Here is a 24090-nt window from a genome sequence, read left to right on the forward strand (position 1 = left end):
AGAGTCTTTCTTGGGGGGTGGGACCGGAAGTCGGGAAACGGGCCCTTTCCGGCCTCCAGGGGGGGTGGGGAAGGCCGTTTTCATCCTCCCCAGGCTCCTAGAAAGCTTCAGGAGCCTGGGGAGAGCGAAAAACGGGCCTTCCCCACCACACCCCTGAGGCCCTCCAGAGGCCGGAAGTAGCCTGTTTCCCAACTTCCAGTGGGCTCGGAAGGCCCAAAAATTAGTTGGCGTGCCGGAGCTGAGGTAGGGCAACGCTCGCATGCCCACCGATATGGCTCCGCGTGCCACTTGTGGCACGTGTGCCATAGGTTCCCCATCACGGTTCTATACAATCACAAAATGCTTCCAAATAGCTAACGCTGTATTAAAAGATAGCACGGCATCGCCAATACTGAATTGTGACTTTTTTTCCTCACTCTTGTCATTTCATCGCTTCGCCTTCCAGCTCAAGGAAAGGCGGAAAAATAGAAGTGTTAACCATGCATGATTCTCCAAAGTGCTCTGTGATTTTCAATAAGGGGGTTAAATAATTGTGTGTGTGTGGGGGTGGAAATAGTGGTTTCCGCTCAAGGAGGTACGTGATTTTGGCCCCCCCTCCCCCTCCAAAACCAGCACAGATCCCTTTGTGCAAAAAAAAAAAAAAAAAAAAAGATCTTGTTTTTAAGATAAGAGTCTGCTTTTTCTATTCGAATGCTTCTGTTCTGGATTTTGTGCACACCCAAAAAAGTGTGGTTTTGTTTGTTTGTTTGTTTTTTCCTTTCTTCTTTTTCTTCCACGAATGGTACAGGGATCTAGGCAAAGAAGGATCTTGAATCTTGAAATGCTGACTGGGTTCTTGCCTGACAGACGGGCAAGATTCATTTTCATTTCCGTAGGAAAGTGATTATATCTGCAGCTGAAACTGGTAAGTGCTGGTTTTCCATTGGGTGATATCGGCATTCAGCATCGTCCGTTCGGTGAAGGTGACCTGTCCTTCCCCGTCGACGAGGATGACCGTGTTCGCTCTGAAAAAGAGGGAAGAAATTTATTGACCGGCACAAGTACAGGTGGTCTTTGACTTACAAACAGTTCCTTTAGTGACCTACGCTTACTAAGTCATTACAATACACAATTAGTCCCAAAAAACCCTATTTTATTGTAACAGCTGAGAATTACATTCATTCCCAGCTGAGTCCCAATTAGTTGCCAAAAACAAGTCCTTCGGAAGAATTCCTTCAGGATAATCACCAACCTTTATCTTCTTTGACACCCTGCCAAAGGCCTTACTTGGCAAAGCCCCACAAAGTTCAGAAACAAACAAGACATGCCGACTGGAAACCAAGTTAGCAATGTTGCTTTCCTGCAAAAAGGCCCAAGTGCCTTTGTTTCTCTTTTAAGCCTTATGGGAGGGGCCAATCATCTGGCATTTCACCACTAGGCAAAATTCACAAACATTTTGCTTAACCATAGAAATCTGAGGCTCCATTGTGGTCGTAAATCGAGGACTACCTGCATTATGCTCTGCTTTTAGGACCCTAAGCAGTCCACCGCAAGAGAGAAAAAAACAACAACATACGCATCACACTAATGCAACAAATTCAATCGCAGTTCAAAAGCGAAAAGGATATAAAAGACACATTAGGTTTCAAAACCATCCCGAGTGTTATTAATAATTTTTCAATGCTCTTCTAAACAGTCAGGATTTTTGCTCCACCGAAGGACAGAGGGGGATGATTTATTTCAAGCAAGATTAAGGGAGTTCTGATGTAATCATCTTCAGGGTTCCTAATTTTTCATTCGTCTGTCCATCCTCTTAGTCATGTAGCAACGAGAGAAACAAGCTGGAGACAGATGGAAAATTGAATATGGGGTTGAAAAACAAAACAAAACAGGGGAGCAATTTAAGATCCCGTCTCTTTGCTTTACACAATAGAATTCTGGACCTTTGGCCTGATTTTATTAGAGATTTGTTGGGTGCAAAAGGTTAATTTTTAAAGTAGAAGCAGAATAGCAATATCACTTGGACTTATATAACGCTTTACAGGCCTCTCTAAGCGGTTTACAGAGTCAGCCTCTTGCCCCCAGCAACCTGGGTCCTCATTTTTACTGACCTCAGAAGGATAGCAAGCTGAGTCAACCAGAAGGGAGGGAGGGAGGGAGGGAGGGAGAAAAGAAGGAGAAAAGGAAAAGCTATACTTATATACCGCTTCCCAGTGCTTTACAGCCTTCTCTAAGCGGTTTACAGAGTCAGCTTCTTGCCCCCAACAATCTGGGTCCTCATTTTACCAACCTTGGAAGGATGGAAGGCTGAGTCAACCTTGAGTTGGACACGATTGAACTGCTGGCAGTCAGCAGAATTAGCCTGCAATACTGCATTCTAACTATTGTGCACCATGGAAGGAAGGAAGGAAGGAAGGAAGGAAGGAAGGAAGGAAGGAAGGAAGGAAGGAAGGAGCAATAGCACTTAGACTTATATACAGCTTCACAGTGTTCTCCAGCCCTCTCTAAGCAGTTTACAGAGTCAGCCTCTTGCCCCCAACAATCTGGGTCCTCATTTTACCCACCTCGGAAGGATGGAAGGCTGAGTCAACCTTGAGCCGGTCAGGATTGAACTCCTGGCAGCCAGCAGAATTAGCCTGCAATACTGCATTCTAACTATTGTGCGCCATGGATGGATGGATGGATGGATGGATGGATGGATGGATGGATGGTTTTGTCCCGGCAAAACCCCTTTTATTTATACGACTGTGAATTCCTTTCATTCACAGTCAGCAAGGCTTGGCAAACAGAGGAATATTCAGAGGAATATTTATCAACACAGACCTTATCTTGCTTGGAAGGCTGCTAAGTAACTTAGTTTCCAAACGCAGGGCAAAATTTGGTACAGAGTCACGGACAGATCTTCCCACTCTTGAAACGACCAACCAAACAAATTGTTTCCTGCAAAAGCCCCCTCCCCATTTACTCCTCTTTTGTTTTCTATGGGACAGGCCAATCACCTCCAAGGTGTGGCTTTACTCCTAAATCGACTCTGCTTTCTGAGTTGTTTTTGTCTTCTGGCAGCTCTGCGCATGCGCACACTGGGAACAAGCTCCAGCTGTTCCTCTGCCTCACTGCTGTCTAGCTCCCTCTCTGCCTCCGACGCAGAGCCCTCGTCCGAGCTTTCCCCAGCCCCCAGGACTGGCCCATGTTCCTCCCCAACCTCCTCACTGTCCGACTCTGCTGCCTTCTTCGCTGGCGGCTGGTGGGTCACAACAGAGAGAGGCTGCCTATTACTTTTTCACTGGCACCTCCGCCGCCCTGCTAAATCAATTCTCAACGGAAATTGTCCTTCTTTGTGTCTTTATATCGGGCCAAATTCAGGATTTATGACATCCTCTTGGAGCAGAGGGAGGGAGGGAAAGAAGACGGATAAACCAAAGCAAAGGTTTGCCTCTTTGCTTCCAGATAATATTGGATTTTGATTTATAATCACTTTATCTTAGTCAGATGTTTACCCCCGAAAGGTAATAATTGTAATCAATAAATTATAACGGGCGATCAATTGAAAATCACCATGTTTTCCAGGTGGGTCTGGGCCAAAATGAAAAGGGCCTTCCTTCAAATTTTCCCTGCGTGGAACTTTGCTTTGCAGGATGCCTCAGGCCACAAATTGTGACTCTTGTCGGGTGTTTCTCGCCAAACTCTTTCGGGTTTTTTTTTTTTCATCTTTTGATCTATGGCAGCAAGTGCCTATTTTATCCCCAACCGTTGTGTTGAAAATAGGTGTATCAAAGTCTCCGCGTAATCAATTCCTTTGCAGGGATCCCAATAAATCTGGAGCAAACAATGGATTTATGTCTGAGAGCAGCAATTTAATTTGAGGGGGTGGGCTGTGTCTTCCTGGGTTGGGGAGGGGGTCTTGATGGGATTTCTTCTTTTTAATGCAGAGTAGGTAAACTCTGTACTGTAAAGGTAAAAATGGATGGGGTGTCCAAGACACTGGGCTTATCGATCAAAAGGTCGGCAGCTCAGTTGTTTTGATATGGTTATCCCAGTGGGTCATTTGTTTGGTATATAGACAGGTACTTGTCTCTCAAAAGGGACACAGTGGCTCAGTGGCTAAGACACTGAGCTTGTTGATTGAAAGGTCAGCAGTTCAGCGGTTCGAATCCCTAGTGCCGCGTAACGGGGTGAGCTCCCGTGACTTGTCCCAGCTTCTGCCAACCTAGCAGTTTGAAAGCATTTAAAAAGTGCAAGTAGAAAAGTAGGGACCAGCTTTGGTGGGAAGGTAACAGCGTTCCGTGCGCCTTTGGCGTTGAGTCATGCCGGCCACATGACCACAGAGACGTCTTCGGACAGCGCTGGCTCTTCGGCTTTGAAACGGAGATGAGCACCGCCCCCTAGAGTCGGGAACGACTAGCACGTATGTGCGAGGGGAACCTTTACCTTTATTAACATAATTTCCACACAAAGCTGAGCTTTGTCTTCTGTTTTTCTAGCCCTGCCTCCACACAGCCTTCTCGTTTCTTCCCTTCCCCTCACACCCCATTTCCTGTTTCTGAAATTTCTGAAATGGAGCGAGGGGAATGGGGTGCTGTGGTGTTCTGACCTAGGCATTCCCAAACCACAAAGCAGACTCCTTGTCCCGACAAAAAACCCTTTTTATTAAGGTACTGTGAATTCTTCTCATTTCACATCCAGCAAAGTCTTTCAAGGGTGAATTTACAGTCACAGAACTTATCTGGCTTGAAGAGCTGCCAGGCCGATATCTTCAAAACTTAGCAAGAAATCTCTGAGAGTCACAAACCAATTAAGCGAACTAATTGTCTCCTGCAAACTCCACTCCCCTTTCGCTCCTTTTTATTCCCTCTGGGAGGGGCCATTCATTGTCACCTGTGGCTTTACTCCTGAGTCGACCCTTGTTCCTTAGCTGTTCTCTTCGCCTGGCAACTCTGCGCCTGCGCACAACAGGCTCCAGCTGTTCATCTGCCTCAATGATGTCCAACTCCGAAGGCAGCTGATAACTGGCATACGGCCCTGGCCCCCTCTCTGCTCCAATGCAGAGCCCTCATCAGAACCTTCCCCAGACTCCATGACTAGCCCATGTTCCTCCCCAACCTCCTCACTGTCCGAATCTGCTGCTAACTCCACTGGTGGGCCACAACACAGTCAGGGAGGACTGCATTCGCTTACAGGTTCTCTAAAACATAATTCAGATCATGAAACTTTCCTCTTACCTGGTTCCATAATCTGGACATCGGACGCACAGAGCTGCGTACTTGTTTAGGAATGGAAGGACGTAATCCTTTCCCTGGTCCTCCATTGCAGGATCCGGAAGCTGACTGGACCAAAAAGAAGCCAAATCAGAGATCATGGAACTGAAATTCCCTACTTCCTGTGCTTAGATGGGTCTTTATAGGTGTCATTGGGATAATCTTGTAAATGGTGCCGTGGTTTAGAGGTGGAGCTCTCGCCTCACAATCAGGAGGCTGTGAGTTCGATCCTAGGTAGAGGCTGATATTTCTCTGTCTGGGCACAATGAGAATATATCTGCTGTGAAATTCCGTACTGGCGACAGAAGGGCGTCCGGTCAGTAAACCTCAGCTCCATTCAGTTGCCCCGATTCCACCCCGCAAGGGATTATGGGGTCATTAAATGATGGGGAAAAAATAGGGGTAATCTTGTAGCTGTTTACTGGAGACACCAATACAGGTAGTCCTCAACTTACGACCATATCCGAGCCCAAAATTTATGCTGCTAAATGAGAAATTTGTTAAGTGAGGTTTGCCCCGTTTTACGACCTCTCTTGCCACAGTTGTTAAGTGAATCACTGCGGTTGATAAGCCAATTGTTAAGTGAAATTGGCTTCCCCATGCTGGTCAGAAGGCAGCGAAAGGGGATCATGTGACTCCGGGACGCTGCCACCGCCGTCAATACGAGTCAGTTGACAATCGTCTGAATTTTGGACACGTGACCATGGGGATGTGACAAAGGTCATAACTATGAAAAAAAAAAAAAACCAGTCGTAAATCCCTTTTTTCAGGGCTGTTGTAACTTGGAAGGGTCACTAAATGAACTGTTGTAAGCCAAGGACTACCTGTACAATTGTTGTCAAGAGCCCAAAATGCAAGCCGGTCTTAGGGATAGGTACTCACAGAGAAGGGTGGGAAGCTGAGTTTCTGATTTCGAGTGTGTGCGGATGCGCATGCACACCAGGAAGCTGCTCTTCCAGTTTCCGGCATCCCACATGTGCAAAGACCAGCTGGCCGGCACGTATGTGCATGCCAGAACCCGGAAAAGCAACGGGCGATGGCTGGCATGCCCGGAAAGATGGCTCTGTGTGCCACTTCCGGCACACGTGCCATAGGTTCACCATCACTGCTATATTCTGTTCTATTCTATTCTGTTCTGTTCTGTTCTGTTCTGTTCTGTTCTGTTCTATACTATACTATACTATACTATACTATACTATACTATACTATACTATACTATACTATACTATACTATTATATTCTATATTCTATATTCTATATTCTATATTCTATTCCATTCCATATATATTCTATTCTATTCTATTCTATTCTATTCTATTCTATTCTATTCTATTCTATTCTATTCTATTCTATTCTATTCTATTCTATTCTATTCTATTCTATATTCTATTCCATTCCATATATATTCTATTCTATTCTATTCTATTTTCTATATTCTATTCCATTCCATATATATTCTATTCTATTCTGTTCTGTTCTGTTCTGTTCTGTTCTGTTCTGTTCTGTTCTGTTCTGTTCTATATTCTATTCTATTCTATTCTATTCTATTCTATTCTATTCTATTCTATATTCCATTCCATTCCATTCTATATTCCATTCCATTCCATTCCATTCCATTCCATTCCATTCCATTCCATTCCATTCCATTCTATTCTATTCTATTCTATTCTATTCCATTCCATTCCATTCCATTCCATTCCATTCCATTCCATTCCATTCCATTCCATTCTCTGGATGGGGACCATTCCGCCAGCAAGTAAGTCGGTCTATAAGTCAAGGCAGGGGAAGTGAGGATTCTCCAGATGTTGACAACCTACAACTCTCAATATCTCAGACACTTGGACATCTGCAGTCACCCAGAGAACGGTTTGGAGCAAAGCAAGAGAAGATACGGAGCCTTACGGGTCCTGGTTATTCATCAGTTTAATCAGTTCCTGGACCAGGTCTTCTTTCTTGAGATTCTGGCTGTGCTTGATGACATCTGAGAAAAGCTGTTTTCCGTACTGAAGTTTCTTCCAGGGCGTATCCAGCAAAGAATTGCTCAAGCCGTATACCCCTGTGTGGCGAGACCAAATCTACCTTCAGGCGTTTCGCAATGAAACACGAAGAAGATGCCCACAGCAGTTGCTCACCTTGGTGAGAAGTTCACGACACGAACAAAAATCAAGCTACAGTAGAGGCTGAAATTGTGGGAACCTTTTGGGGTGTGTTTTCTAAAACTAGCTAATAACGCCACTTTTTTTTTTTTTTGGAGCAGTACCATAAAATTATATATCCATGGAAAGATACTTTAATCAAGAATGTAATGCAATAACTTTTATGAAGGATTTGCTATTAGAATAGCAGTTAAAGTATAAAGAAGAAAAGTGTAACACGTAACAAAAAAGATATACAAAAATGATCACCATAGAAAAAATGAGATATACAAAAATGATCACCACAGAAAAAACGAGATATACAAAAATGATCACCATAGAAAAAATGAGATATACAAAAATGATCACCATAGAAAAAATGAGATATACAAAAATGATCACCATAGAAAAAATGAGATATACAAAAATGATCACCATAGAAAAAACGAGAAATACAAAAATGATCACCATAGAAAAAATGAGATATACAAAAATGATCACCACAGAAAAAATGAGAAATACAAAAATGATCACCATAGAAAAAACGAGATATACAAAAATGATCACCATAGAAAAAATGAGATATACAAAAATGATCACCATAGAAAAAATGATATACAAAAATGATCACCATAGAAAAAACGAGATATACAAAAATGATCACCATAGAAAAAACGAGATATACAAAAATGATCACCATAGAAAAAACGAGATATACAAAAATTATCGCCATGTCAGTTAATTCTTAATTCGGTAACCTTTAGCATGAATTATGGCCTTACAACGTCTTCCCATGGAGTGAACCAAGTCTTTTAGTTCTGCAGCTGTTCTAATGTGAAACCAAGATTGAATGATGGCTTCTATTAACTGGGTTTCATTGCTGGGTTGCTTCTGACTAACAAGTTCCTTTAGTCGGCTCCATAGATTTTCAATTGGGTTAAGGTCTCGGCTATTCCCAGGCCGTTCCAGCAGTGGAATAGGATGATCTTGGAAACTCCCCCAAAAAAGTGGTATTATTAGCCATCAAACCTCAAAAATACACTTTTCCCAAAAGGTTTCCACAATTTTGGTCACTACTGTATGTTGGAGTAGAAACACGGAAACCGGGGCAGCATGGCTCATCTCAGCTCAACTCTCGCTGCGCGTCAAATCTTTTTACCTCATGCGTGCAACTCAATTTTAGGGAACTTAAAATGCTGTGAGACAGCGAAGTTCTTGTGAAGCCACTTTGAGTTTACAGGGTAAAAAAGGGGGATTATGAACTAGACAGCAAGATACGCATTCACTGATTTTGCTTAGGGGAATTAAAAAACCCCGATACAATAATGGATAATCTGGAAAGTTTATATGTTTGGAACAGCTTGCTAAAAAAAAGAGAAGCTTCAATGAGACAACGAGGCTTTGTTATCCGGAGGCCTGTAGTTTTGCCACAGATAAGCTGGGAAATAAAAGCCTCAATGCCACGTGTCCCAGTATGATAAAAATAACTTTGCTGGGCACAGAATACTCTAAATGGAAATGGCTAATGGCAGGCTCGCAGTTATCTTACCCAGCAAAAAGGTTTATTAGGGCTGTTTGATCAAAAGAATTCCCTGTTTGTTTTGTTCTCGGAGCTGGGTTATCACAAAAAGGCCCCAAATATACACACAATAGCAATAGGACTTAGACTTATATACCGCTTAACAGTGCTTTACAGCGTCTGTGTCAGTATATTGCCCCCTACAATCTGGGTCCTCATTTTACCAACCTTGGAAAGATGGAAGGCTGAGTCAACCGGAAGGAAGGAAGGAAGGGAGGAAGGGAGGAAGGGAGGGAAGGAGGGAGGGAGGGAGGGAGGAACGAAGGAAGGGGAAAAGGAAGAACAATAGCAATAGGACTTAGACTTATATACCGCTTCACAGTGCTTGCCAGCCCTCTCTAAGTGGTTTACAGAGTCAGCCTCTTACCCCCAACAATCTGGGTCCTCATTTTGCCGACCTTAGAAGGATAGAAGGCTGAGTCAACCGGAAGGAAGGAAGGAAGGAAGGAAGGCAGGCAGGCAGGCAGGCAGGCAGGCAGGCAGGCAGGCAGGCAGGCAGGCAGGAAGGAAGGAAGGAAGGAAGGAAGGAAGGAAGGAAGGAAGGAAGGAAGGAAGGAAGGAAGAATGGACAATAGCAGTAGTACTTAGACTTATATACCGCTTCACAGTGCTTTACAGCCCTTTCTAAGCAGTTTGCAGCCTATTGCCCCCAACAATCTGGGTCCTCATTTTACTGGCCTCAGAAGGATAGCAGGCTGAGTCAACCGGAAGGAGGGAGGGAGGGAGAAAGGAAGGAAGGAAAGAAAGAAGAAAAGGAAGAGCTATACTTATATACCGCTTCACAGTGTTTTACAGCCGTTTCTAAGCGGTTTACAGAGTCAGCCTCTTGCCCCCAACAATCTGGGTCCTCATTTTACTGACCTCGGAAGGATAGAAGGCTGAGTCAACTTGAAGGAAGGAAGGAAGAAAGGAAGGAAAGAAAGGAGGGAGGGAGGGAGGGAAGGAAGGAAGGAATAGCAGTAGCACTTAGACTTATATACCGCTTCACAGCCCTCTCTAAGCGGTTTACAGAGTTAGCCTATTGCCCCCAACAATCTGGATCCTCATTTTAACCACTGCGGAAGGATGGAAGGACGAGTCAACCTTGAGCCTGGTGAGAATCGAACTGCCAAACTGCTGGCAGCCGCCAGTCAACAGAAATAGCCTGCAGTACTGTACTCTAACCCAGTGGTCCCCAACCTTTTTATCGCCGCGGACCAATCAGCCTTTGATAATTTTACCGTGGCCCGCTGAGCGCGGGCAGGGGTGGGGGCTTTGGGCCACACGTGCGTAACTGCGCGGGGCTCTCTTCCCTGGAGCTTTTGCGCACGGCCCAGGAGCTTTTGCGCACGGCCCAGGAGCCTTTGCGCTGCAGCGTTCATGTCCCCCGGCCGCTGCGCGGCCCGGTGCCAGGTACTCCACGGCCCGGCACCGGTCCGCGGACCGGGGGTTGGGGACCACTGCTCTAACCCACTGCGCCACCATGGCTCTCACACAAGTGGAGATGCAGCATTGCAGAATGACAACAGTGGCCTTTTGCAATGCAAGCTTGGCCTTTTGGGATTGCATGATGTTTGTGTTACAACACCATTACTACTACTTAGGCCGCCTGCTCTCAACCTCCTTGAATGAGTTCTCCTACATGTCAATCTTTCAGGGAAGATCAGATCAGAAACAAATTCCAGAGTGGCTTGAAACTACGTTGATTAAATTGGATCATTAAAAACCCAACCCTGCTAATTTGAAAGGGCTTCCCTTTCTCCTCCTTTGTAAAATGTATAACTTACATAAATTATTGGGTGGGGGGAGAGGAAACTACCCGAGAAGGTTCTTTTTCGTAACATTGCCTTCTCATTAGGCAGGGGTATCAAATTCAATTTCATTGAGGGCCGTATCAGGGCTGTGGTTGTACCTCGGGGGGAGGGGCAGGGGGCGTGACCGACTGGGTGGGCGTGGCCAGTTTGATGCCACTCTCCAACTGCTGGCATGTTTCCTCTGTCAACTCGTAAAACATTCCTGGATACCTTTCTCAAGGCCGCAGCCTACGTTACCAGAGGCAACCGGAGAGGCGTGTTTTCTACAGCCCGCAAAAGTGCTCCGTTGGAGAATGTGATTTATGACACACCCTGGGAGGGGGGCGGGGGAAACAGGGTCATAGTTGGGAGGTAAATTACGTGGAGCAGAGCTGACTTCACTTGGGTATGTGCTGACATGTTGTTCCTGATAAATAACTGGATTTCTTTTGAAACTTGGCTCGAGGCTCATGAATTAATTAGGGCATCCGTTGGAACCCTGTCCTCTTTGCATTGGGTAGACCGGCCCCTGCAGGCCGGATCTGACAACATTGTGAGCTGCATCTGGCCCATGGGCCTTGAGTTTGACACCCCTGTCATTAGGGCTTATTTCTGTTGCTAAGCAATGTGGTTAATGGACGTTAAGCAAATCACGAGGCTGTTAAGGAAATCCGGCTCCTCCCCCCCCCCCCCCCGGATTTTGCTTGTTGGAATCATGCTGGGAAAGCCGCAAATGGCGATCCCATCTGAATTTTAATCGTGAGACCATGGGGACGTAAGTGTGAGGAGCGGCTGTAACTCATTTTCTCCAGTGTAACTTTGGTCACTAAAGGAATGGATGTAAGTCAAAAACTACCTCTAATGTGTTCTCCCTGAATGATTGTTCTCCAGATGTGTTGTACCAACAACTCTTCATCATTCACACGAAAAACCATCAACACGTATCCCAACCTGCAAGTCACCTTGACACTTGCGGTGTTAACAAACTGAACATTAGAAATAGAAGCCTTTCTGGATTTTAGTCAACTGTCCAACCTTGGCAAGTTTAAGACCGGTGGTCTTCAACTCCCAGAATTCTCGGCTGGCTGAGGAATTCTGGGAGTTGGAAGTCCACTGGTCTTAAAATTGCCACGGTCCAAAGCAAGCAGTAGCTGCCCACCTCGGAATCAGGGGTGGGCTGCTGGGGGTTCGCAGGGGTTCGGAAGAACCTCTAGCTAAAATTCTGTGCAGTTCGGAGAACCACCAAATCCCACTCCTGGCTGGCTCCGCCCCTCCCGCCCCTCCCGCCCCTCCCGCCCCTCCCAGGAGTCCCCACACGGCCCATTTTGGATGCAGGTAAGTGCAGGGTGCACGCAGAGACTCGGGGAGAGCGAAAAACGGGCCTACCGGAAGTTCAGGAAGGCTGGAAATGGGCCCGTTCCCAGTCTCCAAAAGGCCTCCAGAACCTGGGGAGGCTGTTTTCGCCCTCTCGGAGGCTTAAGGAAAGCCTCCGAAGCCCGGGGTGGGCAAAAACGCCCTCCCCCTGCCATGGTGCAGAAAGCCGATTGGGCCACGCCCACTATGGCCACACCCGCCCAGCAACTGGGCAGAGAACCCCTTGCTAAAATTTTTGAAGCTCACCCCTGCTCTGAATTTCTCAAAATATGACATATATCCCTTGGTCTTCACGTCCATCATGGCAAAACACACACATCCAGGTATGCAGCCAAACCACTGCTTTAAATAAATCAAGGTAACCATGTTTTTTCTTTGTTTGTTTTTTTTTAAATTTAACCCACCGGGATTTAGGAAGAGAGGTTCTGGGTCTCCTTTGTTTCCGTAATAGCAAATTACATCTCCGTTACTGGTGCTAAAAGATAAAAATAGAAGAAGTAGTAGGGAAAAAAAGTTCTTCTTGTAAAAACTGGCAGCTTAAATCTTTGATTCAGTTCTACTTATCCTTTATTTGAACATTGTCATTAACATCTACTACATCTTTATTTAGTGATTGGCCCTTGGGCCATATCAAAAGTGCAAAGTTCCAGAAACAGATTATTACTAAAATTTGATAAAAGCAATTTAAAATGGAACTGGAATAAAATACGATTTAAAAAGGAATTGGAATAAAATACAGTCTAAAATGAAATTGGAATAAAATACAATAATTTAAGATATAGATATACAATAAAATTATATTTTGGTGGGCCTCCCCTGCAATCTACCCCAATCGGTCCCAAATATGCCAATCTCAACTGAACCATTTTGCTTAAATACCGTGCTGTGTTAAATGTTATTTTCAGATTCAGGCCGCACATAAGGGAAGTTGTTTTGATATGGTTATCTCAGTGGGTCATTTGTTTGGTATATAGACAGGTACTTGTCTCTCAAAAGGGACACAGTGGCTCAGTGGCTAAGACACTGAGCTTGTCGATCGAAAGGTTGGCAGTTCAGCGGTTCGAATCCCTAGTGCCACGTAACGGGGTGAGCTCCCGTGACTTGTCCCAGCTTCTGCCAACCTAGCAGTTTGAAAGCATTTAAAAAGTGCAAGTAGAAAAGTAGGGACCAGCTTTGGTGGGAAGGTAACAGCGTTCCGTGTGCCTTTGGCGTTGAGTCATGCCGGCCACATGACCACGGAGACGTCTTTGGACAGCGCTGGCTCTTTGGCTTTGAAATGGAGATGAGCACCGTCCCCTAGAGTCGGGAAGAACTAGCACAAATGTGCGAGGGGAACCTTTACCTTTACCTGTCTCTCATCCTCTTCTATAGGCAACAATCAAATAGGATGTGATGATTGTTGCCTTCTACCTCTGCCACTCCGCAAATGGATTCAGTTCTAATGTTGTGCAATCTTTAGCCCAGCAAGATTTCCTCCGCACCTCCCTCTGTTCAGAAATCAGCAAACTATTTTTCTTTTCTTCAAATGAATCTGGTGACATTTCTGCAGCAGGGACACCGGTTAAGAAAAGCGAGCGGAGGACTCCAGCACACGGGAAAAAAAATATCTTTATAGATTTGATCAAATGAATCTGCTTTTAAAATTAATTAAAAAAAACCCAAAACTCAACACTTTTGAAATTAGCAGCTTAAGATCCGATGAGGAAAATCTTTTTGCTGGAAGGTAGGACATGGAATTGCCCGAGAGCAGCAAGCTTTTTCTGCCTTCGAAGTATTAAAAGAAAAGAAAATTCCATTGATCCGGTGAGAATTTGATTATTCCCTTCGCGACGCTTCCATCCGCAATGTTAGAAGCATCTAAGATGGGTCCAGTATGCTAATTTAGCCCAGTTTCTTGTGGCAATTGCATTTAGTTGGTTATTAATATTTTCCTATGTATTTCACTGGATCAGTCATTGGATATTCTAATCACATCTCCTTCGTTGTAAAATCCATGCCTGCTATTTTTATCCTCCCGGGATAATCACCAACTGCATTCAAGAACCAATTAGATTTTTAAAAAAACCCACAAACTTAAAATTACCATACCATAAATAGGACTCAATGTCAACACACACCTATAGAATTAAGGAAGGAGGGCGGGGGGGGGGAAGCCAAATCAACAGACCACCCAATCTTTACCGAAGGAAAAACATGCTGTGGAAGGGGGGGAAAAATAATAAGTCCATCAGCAGAATAAAATTATCTGTGTAGATGTGCATAATTAACTCGTCCCCAAACAAATGAAAAGTTAATTAGTCAAATATATGCAGTGATATGAATTAGACATCCATCTTCGGTACCATAAAACCTTCAGAGGGAAATTAACTAACTTCCTAATATTTGTTGAGCTTAAATAGAGGAAAGGCTCAGCTTAAAGGCAGATGTTTTTCGTCTAGTAGCGGAACGGTGGAGTCCGAAAGCACCGCCTCTCTTTTTTTTTTTTCGACAGGTAAAGCTGCAGGTGTGTTTTTGGCCACTTTGAGACCACCGACCGGGGGCCCTGGTGGAACAGGCAAGATTATTGCAAAAGGAAGTTCTACCAGCTCAAAACAAAAAAAAAAATGTTTTTAAGGGAGAACAGGCCAGGTCTTGGCAACGTGCATCACGAAAACCTGGAAACATGTTTTGCAGGCAAGCAAGCAAAGAAGCAGGTAGATGCTGTTAGCACATCAAAAATGAGCAAAGGAAGAAAGAAACAGGATAGATCTTAATAAAAGGGAATCGTTGTAGCTCAGGGTTGAAATGAGGAGCCCTTGGGGCTCTCTGGTGGCTTTCTTGAAGACATTTCATGACCCAACTAGGGAACATCGTCAGTGCTGGAAGGGAGTGGGGTTTGCAGGGGGGAGGAGGAGAGGAGGAAGAGGAGAAGAGAAGGAAAGAAAGGAGGAGGAGGAGGAGAAAGTGGAAGAGAGAAGGAGGAGGAGAAAAGAATGGAGGAGGAGAAAGAGGAGAAAGTGGAATAGAGGAGGAGGAGGAGAAAAGAATGGAGGAGGAAGAGCAGAGGAGGGAAGAATGGAAGAATAGGAGGAGGAGGAGGAGGAAAGAAAGGAGGAGGAGGAAGGTGAGGAGGAAAGTGGAGGAGGAAAAAGAGGAGAAAGTGGAAGAGAGAAGGAGGAAGAGAAAAGAATGGAGGAGGAAGAAGAGAGGAAGAGGAAGAATGGAAGAAGAGGAGGAGGAGGAAAGAAAGGAGGAGGAGGAAGGTGAGGAGAAAAGAATGGAGGAGGAAAAAGAGGAGAAAGTGGAAGAGAGAAGGAGGAAGAGAAAAGAATGAAGGAGGAAGAGGAGAGGAAGAGGAAGAATGGAAGAAGAGGAGGAAAGAAAGGAGGAGGAGGAAGGTGAGGAGGAAAGAATGGAGGAGGAGGAAGACAGGCGGAGGAGGAGAAAAGAATGGAGGAGGAAGAAAGGAGGAGGGAAGAATGGAAGAGGAGGAGGAGGAAAAAAGGAGGAAGAAGAAGGTGAGGAGGAAAGAATGGAGGAGGAAGAGGAGAAAGTGGAAGACAGAAGGAGGAGGAGAAAAGAATGGAGGAAGAGGAGAGGAGGAGGAGGAAGAATGGAAGAAGAGGAGGAGAAAGAGGAGGAGGAAAGAATGGAGGAGGAGGAAGAGGAGAAAGTGGAAGAGAGAAGGAGGAGGAGAAAAGAATGGAAGAGGAGGAGGAGAGAAGAATGGAAGAAGAGGTGAAGGAAAGAAAGAAGGAGGAGGAAGATGAGGAGGAAAGAATGGAGGAGGAAGAGGAGAAAGTGGAAGAGAGAAGGAGGAGGAGAAAAGAATGGAGGTGGAAGAGGAGAGGAGGAGGAAGGAAGAAAGAAAGAAAGAGGACTGCGGGGTCTTTGATACTCTCCGAGCTTGGCTGTTTGATGATGACAAAAGCACTAATGTTACCTAGTTTGGGTAATGAGACGTCTGCAAAAAAAAACCAAAATAAAAAAACCCCAAACCCAGCCAAGCTCAGAGAGCACCAAGGACAGGTCGTTTTCTCCGAACACCTCCAAGCTTTTCAGGACGATCTTGCGAAGCTGCCGCTAGAGGTCTCGCTCCTCCTGATTAGCTTTCGGCATGCCAGCCTGGGAACAGTCAATTCCTCCAACAAGATCTTGAGTTTATGGAGCTGGCTCCCAGCATCGGGGAATCTTATCCTTCGCTCAGGAGATGCGCTTATTATTTATGGCGAGCAAACCACTTCAACACCACCGTTGATAAATGGAGCCAATCTCCAGTTGCAATTTTTACATAATATGCAAGCTTTCCTCAACCAGCTCTCCCTGCGTGGGATTGAAAGTGGGGGGGGGGGGAAGGCTGCAGAAGTGTGTATGAGTGTGTTTGTGTTTTTAAGTGTTCATAGAGACGTTTCTGCACGACAGCAAAAATGAGAATTTTCCTGCGTTCCATTTTTGTTAGCGAACGGAGGAGCCAGACACCCAAAAGATCATGAAAACAACAGTAGGCTTAGCAGCCCCCTCTCCCCCACCAAGATTAAATTAATACAGGTAGTCTTTGATTTTTGGCCACAATGGAGCCCCCCCCCAGTGGTGGGATTCAAATAATTTAACAACTGGTTCTCTGCCGTAATGACCAGCTGGGTAGGCGTGTAGGCATGGTCAACTCAATGTCACTCACATCGATGGGCGCTTCACTTTAGCTGTTACAATGTAATAAGGGTTAACCAGAGAGGCAGTTTCTATAAGCAGGGCAATAAAGATTAGGCTAGAAACACCACCAGAATGTTTCCTTCCTGCCTTCCTTACAGGATTAGCCCTGTAAAGTGGAAAAAAACAAAAGATTTCTTCCAGCAACCGGTTCTCCAAACTGCTTAGAAAGTTAACAACCGGTTCTCCCGAATAAGTGCGAACTGGCTGAATCCCACCACTGCCCCCCCAATTTCCGTTGCTAAGCGAGACGTCTGTCAACTGAATTTTGCTCCAAGTGACGACCTTATTTTGTTGCGAAGTGAATTGCTGCAGCGACGTGTGAATCTGGCTTCCCCGCTGACTGTTGCTGGCCAGCAGGTCGCAAAATGGGGAGATGACGTGACCCTCCTCCCTCCCCCAGTGGGATAGTGTAACCGTCATAAAGATGAATCGGTTGCCAAGCGTTTGAATTTTGATCACCTGACTGTGGGGATAGAATAGAATAGAACAGAACAGAACAGAACAGAACAGAACAGAACAAGTTGGGAAGGGATCTTGGAGCAGTGGTTTGGACCGGTTCTATAGAACCGGTAGTAAAACTGGCGGGAGGCTCCGCCCTCTGACCCTGATGTCATCAGAAGCGATCTGCGCATGCGCAAAAGCAAGGCACGCATGCGATCCCATTGCGAACCGATAGTAAAAGTAAGTAGAACCCACCCCTGCCTTGGAGGTCTTCTAGTCCAGCCCCCTGCTCAAGCAGGAGAACCTATCCCAGCGATGGCGAAACGTTTTGGGCTGCATGGAAATGTCGCGAGCGTGCAAGTGCTTGTCGGGGCCGCGCTCCAGAAAAGCCAAACTCCTGGGTTTTAGCGCACCTGTGCGCCAGATAATCAGCTGGCCAGTGCGCATGCACAGGCCAGTTTTTGGCACTGCCGCACGTGCGAAGGGATTGCGCTCCGGAAAAGCTGAACTTCTGGGTTGTAGTGCACATGCGAGCCCGAGGATCAGCTGGCCGGTGCACATGTGCAGGATGGTTTTTTGGCATTGCCGCATGCGCGAAGGGATCGCGCTCCGGAAAAGCCAAACTTTTGGGTTCTGGCATGCATGCGCACCCAACAATCAGCTGGCCGACACGGCATGCAAACACCGGTTTTTGACACTGTCCCGTGTGCCAAGGACAGCTGATCGTTGTACGCGCATGCGCGCCAGAAACCCAGGAGACAAACAGGCAAGGCCGCGCATGGCGGGCGACATGGCTTCGCGTACCACTTTGGGCACGCGTGCCATGGGTTCACCATCATGGACCTATACCATTTTAGATAAGTGACTGTCTCTAGACTCTTCTTAAAAACCTCCAGTGATGGAGTGCCCATGATTTCTGGTGGCAAGCTGTTCCACTGGCTAATTGCCCTCACTGTTAAGAAGTTTCTCCTTAATTTCCAGATGCTGGAGATTGTAAGGGTGAAAAATAAGTCACTTTTTTTTTAATGCTGTTATAACTCTGAACGGTCACTAAACAAACTGAGGAACCCAAGATACCAGCTCACCCGTGAAACCTAATAAGAAAAATGACAGTTTGCTCAGCTATTTATATCCAAGTATCTGGAACCTAAATCCGGCGTTTTTCCTGGCTAAAGTGGAACTAATCCACTGCCTTCTGACCCCTCTCTGGTTCCTACCTCCTTTCCATCTTTTACACCCCATCACTTCCTTCCTAAGGGTTGGTTTCACATCCTTATCTCTTCTTTTTCTTTCTTTCTTTCAGTTACTTGTCTTCCGAAGAAAGAGAAACGGTTTTGCATATTTTGAAATGAGGATACCATTCAGGGTGAATTTAGCAGCTTTCGTCTCTGTTCCCCCCGCTTCCCCTTTTAAATACTGAGGCTAGGCACTGTCGGTAGCGTGTTCGGCTCCTGTTTGATTTATGTCAGCTTCCGAAGTTGGAAAAAATACATTCCCGTCGCTTTCTGAAAGCTGCTTGCAAAGAAAGCCATTTGCATAGTTTAGGAGACGCTGCTGCAATATGCATCCATTTTGGCGTTTTAAAATTCGGGCACGCTTGTTCTGACAGATGAACATAATTCCGTCTGTGTCTAAAATAGAATTTTTTAAAAAATAATTTTATTAGCAGCCACCCCGGGATATCGGCACGTTGGCAGTTTATCCCTGCTTCTAGCTTATGGCTCAGGCTAAAAATCTGGAGTATTTATTGCATTCCTCACTTGATAACCATTTCCATGTCTCTGCCCCTTTCTCTCTTTTTTTCCTTTCTTTTTTCTTTCTTTCTCTTTCTCTCTCTCTCTTTCCTTCCTTTTTCTTTCTTTCTTTTTTCTTTCTTTTTCTGTTTTCTCTCTTTCTTTCCTTCTTCTTTTTTCCTTTCTTTCTTTTTTTTGTTTTCTCTCTCTCTTTCCTTCCTTCCTTTTTCTTTCTTCTTTCTTTCTTCTTTCTTTCTTTCTGGATGGCGAAGGATGCTTTTCTATGTGGGATTGGAAGATTCTCTACCTATTTCCTCAAAGTTGTTTGTACCGACACTGGAATTTCATCCATTTTGGGTGCAAACAGATTCTATGGTTTCAAGTGAGATGCGTGTGGCCCAGCACAGCTGTCACATCAACCAGGGCAAATATAATTCTGATTTATCACTTTATTTTCCCCAGCGGGATTAGAAACCCCTCTTAAACTCAATACCTTTTCTCCCTGCAAAACGCAGGATGCAGTCCCAAGAGACGATGGTCCTGCATTGTGCATTCATCATTCTGAGCTTCCTCTTTTTTAGGTGGGTCTTTTCCCCAAAGAAAAACAGGCCACGTGGAGCTGTTAACCTTTTAAGTTTGAGAAACACTAAAACACAAAAAATAATGAACGCATCGCGCGTATTTTGCGATGCAAAAGAGAGTGGATCAAAGATGTGGTCTCGCTTGTGTAGCCGTCTGTGCGAATTAATTTACAATTCCTTGGGGGTTTTTTTTGTTTGTTTTCTTCTTACCTGTTTGTCTTGATTAAAAAAAGAGGGAGAGGGAGGGAGAGAGGGAGGAAGAGAGAGTGCGGGAGAGGGAGAGAGGGAAAGAGAGAGAGGGAAAGAGAGAAGAAAGAAGGAAAGAGAGAGGGAGGAGGGAGGGAAGGAGAGAGAGAGGGAAAGAGAGAAAGAGAGAGAGGGGAAGGAGAGAGAGAAGAAAAGAGAGAGAGGGGAGAGGGGGAGGGAGGGAAGGAGAGAAGAGAGTGGGAAAGAAAGACTGAGGGAGAGAGAGAGAGGGAAAGAGAGGGAGAGAGAGAGGGAAAGAGAGAGAGAAGAAAATCTTAGAGGATTGTGGAAAGAACTGTGCTGAGTCGATGAGTAAGATCTTCACGGATTCCCACTTGCCCATAAGTTGTGAGGTTGCAATGCAAATGAGCAGCGCGTGCAAAAAAGTTTCCTTAATACAAAAATTAAGTGAAATAAATAAGGAGAGCTTTGCATGGTGACTAAACCTAGGGCCATTGTTTATTATGCCCAGATCAGCCAGGATTCCTGCTAACCTTGGTTTAAAGCAGGCTTGTTAACCTGGCCAAGATTCCATGCATTCAGTAATGGTATGAACCAGCTCACCCAGCCGGCTTTCATGCCTAAGGCAGGACTAGAATTCACAGTCTCCTGGTGATTGGTCCTGAGTCACCCAGTTGGCTTTCATGCCTAAGGCGGGACTAGAACTCCCAGTCTCCTGGTGATTGGCCCTGAGTCACCCAGTTGGCTTTCATGCCTAAGGCGGGACTAAAATTCAGAGTCTCCTGGTGATTGGCCCTGAGTCACCCAGTTGGCTTTCATGCCTAAGGCGGGACTAGAACTCCCAGTCTCCTGGTGATTGGCCCTGAGTCACTCAGTTGGCTTTCATGCCTAAGGCGGGACTAGAACTCCCAGTCTCCTGGTGATTGGCCCTGAGTCACCCAGTTGGCTTTCATGCCTAAGGCGGGACTAAAATTCAGAGTCTCTTGGTGATTGGCCCTGAGTCACCCAGTTAGCTTTCATGCCTAAGGCGGGACTAGAATTCAGAGTCTCCTGGTGATTGGCCCTGAGTCACCAATTGGCTTTCATGCTTAAGGCGGGACTAGAACTCAGTCTCCTGGTTTTTAGCCTGGCGCCTTAACTACCTACGGGACCAAACTGGCTCTAGTAATTAAACTAAGTTAAGTAAATCAAAACCAAGTTAAATAGAAACTGGGCTTTTTGCCCAAAAGAGATAGACTTGTAGTTCAAATACTAGACTGAGAAAAAAGGCCAAAAATTCAAAAGTCTCTTGACAGTGAGACGGGCAACAAGCAAGCAAACAAAGAATTTGAACATGGTTTAAACCACAAACAGCCTTTGCATTCGACGCACAGCAATTATTCGAATTCTTTGATAATCACTTCTTTTGCTCTTCTGCGTTGCTTTCTCCTAATCAGAAGTTAAGAAATCCTTGAGTACGGAGATAGGACTGGAATTAATGAAATCCATTATTAATTGAGTGAGGGGACGTGATAGAGAAGGCAATTCATCAAAGCCAGCTCTTCGAATGTACTTATGGAGCCCGATTGTACAATAAAAATAAGAAGAAAACAACAATCATCCTAATTTTATTGACAAGTCAGTCCCTGGTGGCTTATTTTTAACGTCGGTCCTTGGGCAAAATGGATATTAATTTCTATTTTGAGGGAGTAATGTAGGAATAAGGATTCTTGAAGTGTAAGGATGGGGGTGGGCCGAGACGGTGGGCGATGCATTAGACGTGCAGGCTTGCTAATTCAGAACATCTGCAGTTTGTTTTTCCTACATTCTGGGTTTCCCCAGAACTATCTCTGCAAATATACACACCTCCGTGGTTAAAAACTGCTGCCGGCAATTTTGGAAGTGAGAAAAATGACAACGACGACAACCACCATCAGGCTCTCATTCCCAAAAAGGATGATTGCACATTCTAACGCTAGCATGGACGGGGGGGGGGGCGGAATCTACTGGAGATTTATTGAGGGTTCTCTTGTTTGAGGGATCTGGCACCTCCTAGTTACAAAAAAACCCCACATTTGTGGAGCCTTGGTGGCGCAGTGGTTAGAATGCAGTATTGCAGGCTGACTCTGCCCACTGCCAGCAGTTTGATCCTGACTGGCTGAAGGTTGACTCAGACTTCCATCCTTCCGAGGTGGGTAAAATGAGGATCCAGATTGTTGTGGGGCAAGAGGCTGACTCTGTAAACCGCTTAGAGAGGGCTGTAAAAGCCCTGTGAAGCGGTATATAAGTCTAAAGGCTATTGCCCTTCATTCCTTCCTTCTTTCTTTCCTTCCTTCCTTCCTTTCTTCCTTCCTTCCTTCCATCCATCCATCCATCCATCCATCCATCCATCCATGGTGCACAGTGGTTGGAATGCAGTATTGCAGGCTAACTCTGCCCACTGCCAGCAGTTCGATCCTGACTGGCTCAAGGTTGACTCAGCCTTCCCTCCTTTCAAGGTCAGTAAAATGAGGACCCAGATTGTTGGGGGCAAGAGGCTGACTCTGTAAACTGCTTAGAGAAGGCTGTAAAAGCACTGTGAAGCAGTGTATAAGTCTAAGGACTATTGCTATTCCTTCCTTCCTTCCTTCCTTCCTTCCTTCCTTCCTTCCTTCCTTCCATCCATCCATCCATCCATCCATCCATGGTGCGCAGTGGCTCTAATCTGCTCTAATTTTCACTATCAGACACCCCCAATTGTTTCATATATTTTTTTGTCTTATTATCAAAAGAGACGGCTGAAACACCCCGGTTTTAATGCTTTGGAATCCGCCAACAGCATCCCAGCAAAATCCAAGCGGTAATGAACCCGTCAGAATTGAACCATGAAAACATAAAAACACTGGACGTATCTCTCTCTCTCTCTCTGTCTCACACACACACACACAAACATATACACACCCATCTTGCTATGTCGGGCCTATAAACAAAAGTGCCTTGCAAGGATTGTTTTACGGCGGGCATAAAAACGTCAGCATCAATGGGGAGGGGGGGAAAGATGGAGAAAGAGAGAAAAAAGCAGGCGGGGGAGGCGGAAATAATGAAGTGCCATTTTCAGGAGAAGGATAGCCGATTTGCTCTCTTTTTATCCGATGCTCACAAGGTAATCCCAACAGTAAAGTTAAAGGTTCCCCTCGCACATAGGTGCTAGTTGTTCCCGACTCTAGGGGGCGGTGTTCATCTCCATTTCTAAGCCAAAGAGCCAGCGCTGTCTGAAGGCGTCTCCATGGTCATGTGGCTGACATGACTCAACACCAAAGGCGCATGGAGCACTGTTACCTTCCCACCAAAGTGGTCCCTATTTTTCCACTTGCATTTTTTACCTGCTTTCGAACTGCTAGGTTGGCAGAAGCTGGGACAAGTCACGGGAGCTCACCCCGTTACGCGGCACGAGGGATTCGAACCGCTGAACTGCCGATCTTTCAATCGACAAGCTCAGCGTCTTAGCCACTGAGCCACCGCATCCATAGATAGATAGGTAGATAGATAGATAAATAGATAGATAGATAGATAGATAGATAGATAGATGGATGGATGGATGGATGGATGGGTGGATGGATGGACATAATTGCAGAAAAGAGATGGCGAGAGAGACAGATGTATATGAATAGTGATTGATAGATAGATAGATAGATAGATAGATAGATAGATAGATAAACGGACATAATTGCAGAAAAGAGAGATGGAGAGAGAGACAGATGTATATGAATAGTGATAGATAGATAGATAGATAGATAGATAGATAGATAGATAGATAGATAGATAGATAGATAGATAGATAGAGGTAAAGGCTCAGCTGGGCAATGAGGGGGGGAGGGCAGGGAATTTTTGCTACCAGTTCTCCGAACCACCCATCTCCATCACTACCGGATCAGGTGATCCGGTCTGAACCAGAAGCATTTCACCCCTGGTCCAACTTATTTTCCAAAGCACCAGAAGACAAGAAGCAACGGATGGAAACCAATCAAGGAGAGAAGCAACCTGGAATTAAGGAGAAATTTCCTGACAGGGAGAACAATTAACCAGTGGAACAACTTGCCTCCAGAAGCTGTGAATGCTCCAACACTGGAAGTTTTTAAAAAGGGATTGCACAACGATTTGCCTGAAATGGTATAGGGCTGTGATGGCGCATGTGGGAGACACATGTGCATGTATAGGGGGTTGTGCGCGCATGCACGGGGGCTGTGATCATGCACGCATGCATGGGAGTGGGTAGAGCCCGGGGTGTGTGTGTGGTGCGCCCTCCGCGGCCTGTTTTTGGGCCCAGGAGGCTGCAGGGAGGCCTACTAGGCCCAAAATGGGGGCGGGGGGCGCATGCGTGCATGTG

The 24090-nt window shown here is 45.6% G+C and overlaps 1 protein-coding gene across 1 annotated transcript in view; it reads right to left on the minus strand.

Annotated features, from left to right (window-relative positions):
• Nucleotides 1–343: 343 nt before the first annotated feature.
• Nucleotides 344–24090, minus strand: part of TANGO2 (transport and golgi organization 2 homolog) — a 56451-nt gene continuing 32704 nt past the window's right edge. The window contains exons 6-9 of the mRNA XM_070951540.1: nucleotides 12499–12569; nucleotides 7137–7290; nucleotides 5199–5303; nucleotides 344–1004 (exon numbers count right to left, since the gene is read on the minus strand). Coding sequence (XP_070807641.1) covers nucleotides 884–1004; nucleotides 5199–5303; nucleotides 7137–7290; nucleotides 12499–12569 — 451 coding nt within the window. The 3' untranslated portion in view covers nucleotides 344–883. The remainder of the gene's footprint in view (nucleotides 1005–5198; nucleotides 5304–7136; nucleotides 7291–12498; nucleotides 12570–24090) is intronic.

Source organism: Pituophis catenifer, unplaced genomic scaffold (assembly GCF_029215685.1).
Source record: "Pituophis catenifer annectens isolate HBS135680 unplaced genomic scaffold, rPitCat1.0.hap2 SCAF_10, whole genome shotgun sequence".
Taxonomy (NCBI): domain Eukaryota; kingdom Metazoa; phylum Chordata; class Lepidosauria; order Squamata; family Colubridae; genus Pituophis; species Pituophis catenifer.